General features: G+C 30.7%; 1 protein-coding gene across 1 annotated transcript; it reads right to left on the bottom strand.

Moving 5' to 3' along the window:
• Positions 1 to 6892: 6892 nt before the first annotated feature.
• Positions 6893 to 9461, bottom strand: LOC114184810 (putative receptor protein kinase ZmPK1). Its single transcript, XM_028072119.2, has one exon. It carries the CDS (start codon positions 9409 to 9411, stop codon positions 7033 to 7035), a length of 2379 nt encoding a protein of 792 aa, XP_027927920.1. The 5' UTR covers positions 9412 to 9461; the 3' UTR covers positions 6893 to 7032.
• Positions 9462 to 9752: the final 291 nt, after the last annotated feature.

The following is a 9752-nucleotide window of genomic DNA, read 5'->3' as shown; positions in this document are numbered from 1 at the left end:
CCCATTTTTTAAATATACGTGATATTATATTAGTAGGTGATAATATTATGTTATTAAGTTAATATATAAACAAAATTATATTTATTAAAAATAAAGTAAAATATATAAGAAAAGATGAAAGAATAATTGTTGATAAATAGAAAAAAAAGAAAGGATGGTGTTATAAAAAATTTGTAAAAGTAAATATCAATTTTAAAAAATTTAATAAATAATTATATTTAAAAGATAAAATTGATATTTTAAAATTTAGATAAAAAAAAGATATATAAAATTTTATACAACATGGTCAACATATAACATTTTAAAATTATCTGGGTTTAAAAACAGAAGTTTTCTAAAGAAATACTACCAACAAATACGGACATAATAGAAGTTGGGAAATTAAAGATATTTTCAGTCCTAAAAAAATAAAATACATTTGAAAATAAAGTATGTTTCATCAAGACCAAAACTTGACTTATCCTAATATTTTTATCTACACAATGATTTTAACTCCGTATATTAGATTATAAGTTTATTATACAAATGATTGTATAACCAAACGTACTAATGACACAAAAACTCTCCCGCAACTTCTCAATAATGTAATATAGCATTCATTGAAATGGTCATATTTCATCTTAGTACTGATATCCAATTCATCCACTTAAACATTTATAATAATTTCAAATCATATAACCCAAAAATATCATTTTAAAGTATAGCAAATTCGTTGGGTGAAGTAAAATTCCCTTGCCGATTTTTAAATAAGTTAATTGCTCTAGAATTGAGTATCATTAGGTGAATTTTCATTAGCTAGGTAAGAATAATGTAGAACCAAAATAAAATAAAATAAAATAAAACAAGCAACTTCACAATATTCAAGACAACATTAATGATTTTGTAAATTAAACAAGTCCAAAATTTTCAATCAATGAGAACATACAACAAGCATCATAATTAGCATCTCAATATTATTTCAAACAATTTCTCAAAGGTTGGACACTCTCAAACTCAACTAGAGATACAATTTAATATGCACACAAAAAAGAGCATGGAACAATTAAATTGTTGGAGTTCACAATTAGCTTTATTTACTTGTCATCTAACCCAAGGGTTACAACATTCAAATACAATGATAAAACAAAGTTAAAAACACCACAAAAATATATGTTGTTATTTACTACACTTAATCATATCAAAACTAGAGAAGAAAATAATCTCAATTAAAACATACATATAAATCATATTTTGAAATCTACTTTCATGTAACTAGATTTTAATTTTATCATCATAAAATTTTCTATTAATAATATTTTTTATAAAACATTTCATAATAAAAAACAATCCAACATGAGACAAATTCAATAATTCCTTTAACAATTGTTTTATAATTATAATCAGCTTCATTTAAAATTTAAAACAATAAAAAAAGGCATAAAATCACACCAAACTCTCAAAAGTCTAACTATACCTCCAAATCAACTAAAACAATCATTACAAGAAAAAAACAATAAAATAACAACATTTCTTAGTTAACAGAATAATTGAAACCTTGAAATATTCATAGATAGAACAAAAAATAAAGGATAGAAAGAATTTAGAACAAAGAAAAATTTAATCTAAATCAAATAATCAATTACAAAATATCTTTATTTAGTCATCTTCTTATCCATTAAGTCTTTTAAAAATAAAAGACAAAGCATTGCAAAAAATCAGAGAGAAGTTAAAGTAAACATAAAAACTATGGAATAGAGAGTTATGAGAAAGGAAGGAAAAAGAAAATGACACCTGGTTCACATTGTCTTATATCATTTTCATTCTTTTTGTATTTCGATGTACATCGATGTATTATTACATGATTTGTACTATTAATCATAACTAGTTTTTCTCTCTTCTTTTATTAATTAAATGAAGATTTAACTAGAAAAAAAATTATCTCTTAGAATTTTAAAAAAGTTCTAAATAAAAGGAACAAACTTCTATTAAAGAACAGCAAAACTAAAAGGGAAAAAAAAATTAATCTACATACGACTAAATGCAATTAATGGTTCTAGTTGATAACAGGGAGAATGACAGGGTTGTCACAAGGTTTTCATGGCTTCCATATTCATGCTTTTGGTATGTGGTTTATCGATATGTAGATGATGCAAGTAGTACTGTTTTTTTTTTTATAGGTTAAAATTCATGTGAATATTATAGTTACGTTCTGGTTAAACAGTAAATGATGCAAGGAATATAGATATAATTGTTTGTGACTAGAGAGGTTGAGCCAAGTTTTGGAGGCAGAGCGAGACTCTCGAGAGATGTCAGATCAATTGCCATTTTATTATGTGGAAATCTCAAGACTTCTTTTTGTTCAGTAAGTTTAGGGGCACTAATCTTTGTTATGTTAGATGCAGTTATTTTACTATACCAACTTACCTTTTCTTCATTAAATTTTCAATGCACATATTCAACTGAACGTGTGTTTTGGGTTTTGGTATCATGTGTTTCAGCTTTTGATGTTACAGTATTGTAATGTGTTTCAACTTTTGGTGTTTCATTTGCACGTTGGAGGAGTCCTTTACTTTGACTTGTTTTCATTTTCTGATGCTTGAATATGAGATGATATGTGAATCTCATTTCAATTTTTGGTTATTTTTTGTGATTACACGTCAAAGTATATGGCTAAGCAATCCAAGTATATACTTTTGTATCAAGATTTCACGTGTGATGTGGTTAACGCATCCAATAAGTTGCATTGGTTTCATTGATTTTTTCTTCTTCTTTTGTCCTTGTTGTTTCTGAAGTGATGTGGTGCAAATATTGGTTCCTGGTACCACTTTCATCTTTATATTTCATGGTCTTTGTGGTTATGGATGGAACACTTGCAATGCTTGAATATGAGATCAATGCACTTCATGGCATACATTTATTTATTGAGACATGACCCATTCTGAGTTTATTATAATATCAAATGTGTAAGTAATTATTTGTTGTCAGTGATCAAACAAAGGACTCAAAGTGGTAGTTATATGTGCATCACATTTTGGCATAATCCTATGACCCTAAATCTCTTCCTGTCATACTTCTTTTAATTTCAAAACAAAAATTTAAACACTATGTTTAACAACTATTTGGCTATGGGTAACAACTGTTTTTTATTACCTCAAAATTAAAGATCTTAGTTTCCAATTTTATATCTCATTCTAATTTTGGCAAATTACTAAACTATTTATGTGATTGTTTGTGGTTGCATTGCGACACTCTTTAGGCTCTTCACCTTGATCAGTTAAATAGAAACTTTCTTTGTTATTGTTCTAAGCAATCATATGAATCATTCTTAAGCTGCTTGTATATATTGTATGTGTGTTATTTCTGGGTTATTTGTTACTATTGTGTGTATTTGTTACTCCTAAATATAAGTAATATAATTTCTCTACACATAATGTGGTGATACAATATTATTTTGAACTGTATCAGAAAACATATACAGGAAAATCGTAGTACAGACAAACCCAAACGGATCTTTTCAAAAAGAGATAATTACCTACGGATATATCGGTAGGTAACTAACACGAAATTATTTACTGATTTATCCGTAGGAAATTACCTACGGATCTGAAATTTTGTAGGTAAGCCTTAGCTACGCTCATATTACCTACGGATTTTTGACTGTAGATAATCCGTAAGTAAATCTGTTTTACCTACAGATTTTGAACATTATCTACAGATTTATGGTAGGTAATACCTTTTATTCTTGTATAGCATTCCCCCCATTTATTATGGTGATATCTCTAATAGAGGATATAAGAAATGAAAGGTTTCATAAAGTTTAAACCGACTTGGAAGCATTTAATGGTCGTACCATTGCTGTTAAGATAATTTTTATAGTAGATTCATGCTTTTTTAGCAAGGATTTGATTATATGTACTGATTCATTCTCTATTTAAGAGTAGTTGACTCACTAGTTATAAGATCTTCTTATCTCATTTGTGCTTCTCCATTCACATCTTTCAACTGTGTTTCCTTAAACTTAGCTATATGATAATTAAAATCTTCTGAATCAAGGATATGTGTTATAGTTTGAATATTAAGTTTATCATTTTTTTATGCTTATATCTGTAAATTGAAGAGTCTCCAAAGAAGACAATTTTACCTTATCATGTGTGACATACCTTATATCGATTGCATTCTACTAGAAACTCATAATTTTCTCCGTAATTATACAATTAATTTGAGATTAGGAATGGAGAAGGTTTGGGATGTTGGTCTTCTTACACTTCATTTTTAATAATTTCTTTGAGAATTGGATGCCTATGTCATTATTCTCCCTTTGAAGTCTCATTACATGTCTATTTATGTCTTTGATGACGTGTACCTCATAATTCTTTGCATATACTGCAGATAAAATATTTGTCTGCAATGGAAGTGAATATGTCCATTTATTGGAAGAGCTTTACAAGCATTTTATAAGCATGATAACTATGTAGTATTTATAATTTGTGCTATTAATGCAGGCGCTTATAGTGATAAAGAAGTTTGAGATTGCAGAGTTGGTGGAGAATTTGAGGGCATCAAAGAGTCAAGTAAATTGCTTTTTTGGTAATATTTTACATTCCAACGTTTTATGTGTTCCAATATTTCCAAATGTTGAATTGGCTTTTACAATATTCAACAACAATTTCTATGTTTATGACTTTTATCTTGGTTGTAGTAATTATTATCTTACAGAATCAGGAGAATGTCGAATGAGAGGTAATTCTTGATTTTTCTGGTCCGTCTCGACCATTTAACTTTATTAGTAACGCAGACTTTCTTTGGATCTTTTAGAAATACTTATATGAAATAACAAAAATAATTTTGTTTATAAAATAAAATTAGTTATGTAAGTTAATTTGTAGAAATTTATTGTATCAGCTTTTGTTTTTTAAGTTGTAGTTAGTAGAAATTTGTCGATTATAATTGCATCGAGATATTAGATGTTTTTTTTTAAAATATGATTTTGACCGCTAAATATTAGATATTTTTTTATGAAATAATTATGATTTTGGTGTTGGTTATAACTGTTATTAAATATTAGATAATATTTTTTTAAAAAAAATTACTTGTTGGTCGTTATAACTTATGCTAAATATTATATATATATATATATATATATATATATATATAATATATATATATTTTAAATAATTATAATTTTAATAATAATTATAATTGTCGCTAAATATTGAATATTTTTTAAAAAAAGTTAATTTAGAGTGAATAAAATTGACTATAATAATTTTAATGACGATTGTTTCGATAGTTGTATTAAATCAACACTATAAAACTTTTATGACGCTAAATTACATGTTCTTTAATTAACTTTTGAAAGTAAAAATAGTGACAATTAAAATCATCATTAAACTATACTCTTAACTGACACTAAAAATCAAATATTTAATAGTGACTATTTATTATTCTAACCCAAAAATTCTAATTAATGTAAAAATATTTTAAAAACTTAATATCAAACAATTTCAAAAAATCCTAGAAATGTCTTATAAATAGGGAATGAATAAATAAAAAAAACTCTAGTAATGATTAACTTATTAAGAGAAATTAATAGTTTAACAAGTGAAAAATCCCTCCCACCACTTTCGTTCTCTATCATATGTGTATTTCTTTTTCCTCTGACTTATTCCTCTATAAATTCCATCTCTTTCATCTCATTAGAATCAACAATAGTTAGAAAGCTAAATATCGTTTTTTAACAAGAGTAAGATCCTGTGTGTTCTAAAGATTTTTTTTTTTTTCAAAACCACTCTATTGTACTCAAAACTCTTGCTCAAATATCTCATTGAATTTCGTGTATAATCTTGGATTGTATGCATTGACGTAATATAATAATTAGGAAAATAATAGTTTCATAGACAAGATACCCATCTAACAGTACACTTTAATGATATATATATATATATATATATATATATATATATATATATATATATATATATATATATATATATATATATATATATATATAAACTTTATATTAATGTAATTAAAATATTGTTATTTTGTGTTTATTTTATTTTTCGGTGACACCACCCAATAATTATGTGTTTACGGACAAATGTGATGTACATGGATGTTAACAAATTGCATGATTTAATTAACAAGTTGTGCTCTTTGACCTGATTCTTTTGAAGTGGTTAGGAAGCATAATTGTGTACAAATAAGACTTTCTGGTTTGAAGGTTCTGTATGTACATGCACAAAACATTTGTATGCATAACTCTAAGTAGAGCTGTCAAAATGGGTTGGTACTCGCGAGTCAATTCAGCTTATCACGAGTTTAGACTGAGTTGGGTTGAAATTATTTTACAATTTTCAGTACGAGCTAATTTTTGACCCGACTCATCTAAAACTTGGCTCATCCGGATTGAACCCGTGGTGAGCTAAGTTGGCTCACCAACTCCTAGATAAAAGGGTCACACAAGTATTTTTTATTTTTTTTATTAAGTTGGACTTTACATTTGGGTCATGTTAGGTTGTTTTTTTATCCAACACATAAATAATTTGTATTTTTTTTATTTTGGTTTGTATTTAGATTTTAATTAGAATTACAATTTAGTTTTGAGTGAAAAAAATAAAAAAATTATATTTTTTTAATTAAGTGAACCTGTGAGCCAACCTGTTTAACCCACCAACCCGTGATGGACTGGTCGGGTTCGAATTTTTTTGGCTCGCTAAAAAGTGAGACGGGCTGGATTGACTCACTAAATCATCAACCCGTGATAGATCGAGTCGGGTCGGGTCAGATTACCCATTTTGACAGCTCTAACTCTCAGACATCATCATAACAATGGTTGAAATATCAATACATATTAAAAAAAAAAACAATTCATGTACACCTTCTTTCATTAACACTTAATATGTATTGAGAAAAAGATTTAAAATGATAGATTTATAGGTTATATAATGTGATAAGAAGAGAAAAATAGAAAAAAAACAAGGATATTACAAATGTAGATAAAATGAAGATGTATATGTAATCTTGAAGAATTAACGTGGTGGCACACCATTATTAAGACTTTGGATTATTTTCATGGGTTTGAAGCATTTCGACAACTTGACTCATGGTGGGTCTCAAATCTTTGCTTTCCTCAACACAAGCCAAAGCCACTCTAACCAAAAGGTCCATCTTAAATTTATTGTAGTTTGTTTCAATTGCAGGATCAATGATTTGTTCCAGCCAAGAGGAGTAGGTACCAGTCTTTTTCTCTTTCACCCATGTTACCAACCTTCCATTATATGATTCTTCTCCATCAATGCTTTGAACACCAATTGTTGGACTTTTTCCAGTTACCATCTCCAGAAGAACAATTCCGTAGCTGTAAACATCCACTTTGGAAGTGATTGCTAAATTGTAAACCCACTCAGGTGCCATGTACCCTCTTGTTCCTCTTATCATTGAAAACCTTGAACTGTTGTTCAGGTTGTTCCTGTTCAGTAGCTTCGACAGGCCAAAATCTGCTACCTTCGGTTGATAATTAGCATCAAGAAGTATGTTCTGTGGCTTTATATCACAGTGCAAAATCCACTCCAAGCATTCTTCATGCAGATATGCCAGAACTCTTGCTGTTCCAAGAGCAATGTTGTATCTCTTACTCCAATCAAGAGTGTTGGATGAGAGATTCTCTGCCAAAGAACCATTCTCCATATACTCATACACCAATAATCTATGCTTTCCCTCAGCACAATATCCCCACATTTCGATCAAGTTCATGTGGTTAAGCCTTCCAATGATGCTCACTTCAGCAAGGAATTCTCCTTCTCCTTGTTTAGCTTCATTCAGTCTCTTGATTGCTGCATGTCTTTCATCTGATAAAATACCTTTGTACACAACCCCTCCTCCACCCCTTCCAATCTCTTCACTGAACCCCTTTGTCGCCTTCTTCAACTCTGAATAACTATATTTTCTGATTCCCACTGCAGCAACATGGTACCCTTTTTGATCTGCACTAGACTTTTGTCGCGTCCTAATCAAGAAACCCCAAACCATGGAAAGGCAAATCAATTCTAAAGCTCCAACTGCGGTAGCAAACCACAAAAAGAATCTCAAATAACGATTTTCTGGCTTTGTAACATAGCCCTTTTGAAGATGCACCAAACAAACATGATCATCTGCTCTCACAGATTCCACCTTGGAGAAGTTATTTCCTTTTGGCAGTCTCAGTGAAATTGTTCCATTAAATCCTGGTGAACTCCTTCCATTCCGCAACTGTAACTTTGTGTAGCAGCTAAATCCTTGCCCCTCAGCATATCTATACTGAAACCCTTTGCAGTTACAATCTTGCAAGCATAAATTCAAACAGTTCATGTACGTACTGTTTTCGCGAAAATTATGATCATAGCCATATAACTCAATGCCCTGTATCTCTAAGAAGGTAGACTCAGTTCCACCGCAAGTAAGATCAAACAAGGGTTCACACCCGTATGACCAATCATTACGGTTCTTCATTCTGTACCCCGGTAAACACGAGCATCTCCTTCCCCTCCTAGGATCAAAGCTGCAAGTGCTGTTAACTCCACAAATCCCATGAATGCTGCAAGTATCAAATATGAATTGCCAGGAAACGTACCATTTCCTTGAAACCTCATTTCGAGTGTACATACGGACGTTACCATCAGAGTCCAGTGTTAATCTTCTGGGCATAACCGTGCCGTGATCATACGTGGAAAAAGCATAATTATCTGATGAAATGAAACTGCCAAGAGAATTGAACACTGCGACTCTGCTGCTATTGTAGTTAAATCTTCCAGCTTGCCAGCTGAGTAGCCAAGGTGGAGGCCAGTATGTGCTTGAAACATCAGGGCCATCATAAATGAGACTAAGAACATTATTATCGTCAAATAGCAGCTTATAGAAGCCAGATGAATGATTTGTGAAGCTTCTTGAAGACACAAGTTGCGTGAATCTGGTAAGAGGTTGACCAGGAAGCAGAGTATCCGTTGGGAAATCAAAACTTTGCCACAAAATGATTCCTTGGGGATCATCTAGCACAAGATTACCAACATCTTGGAGATGCAACCTTACTGGGGCATGTGAAGCTGTGTTTGATGACCAAGTAGTGATTTGGCCAGCATCAACCAAGACGATGTTACCACTGTTCAAAAGAGAAAGCTTTGAGAGCTTCCCATTTACGGGTTGATCACGGCTTGCCATCCAAACCACAGTGGTGGGGTTGTGAGTGTGAGGGTCGTTGAACCATATGGCGAAGGAGAAGGCATTTTCGCCAACTTGAAAGAAACCAGCACAGAACATTTTATTAGGTGAGAGAATAATGTCTTGTGCATGTTTCTCCACAGATAGAGAGGACCCCTTGTTCAACGAGAATAGGGAAGATGAAAATTGGAACGAAAGAGGCAAGAGAAGGAGAAAGAGTGAGATTGAGAAACCCATGATCGAACTGAACTGCTTCAGAGACCAAGTTCTTGATGATTTATGAGAATGTGAATGATGCTGCGGTTTATATGTAAAGAACTGGCAGAATGTTCGCTTGCACAAACCGTACTGTTCTGTTTTTTATTGGACATGTATTTAGGAAGATGTATTCATGTGTGACAGGAAGACTATTTTCGGAAAAGAAATTGTACACGCTCTCTTATCTGTAGAACATGTGGTCGGAAAGGAAAATAAAGGATGCTGATGGATTTTTTTAAAAATATAAATGGATGAAGGAAATCAATGACAAACTATATATAAAATAATGTAAACATTAAGGAACAAAAGAATATAAAACT

Source organism: Vigna unguiculata, chromosome 5 (genome assembly GCF_037176805.1).
Source record: "Vigna unguiculata cultivar grain cowpea cultivar isolate G323 ecotype 2 chromosome 5, ASM3717680v1, whole genome shotgun sequence".
Lineage (NCBI taxonomy): Eukaryota > Viridiplantae > Streptophyta > Magnoliopsida > Fabales > Fabaceae > Vigna > Vigna unguiculata.
Note: the sequence above shows the minus strand (reverse complement) of the source record. Positions and strands in the feature narration are given on the sequence as shown.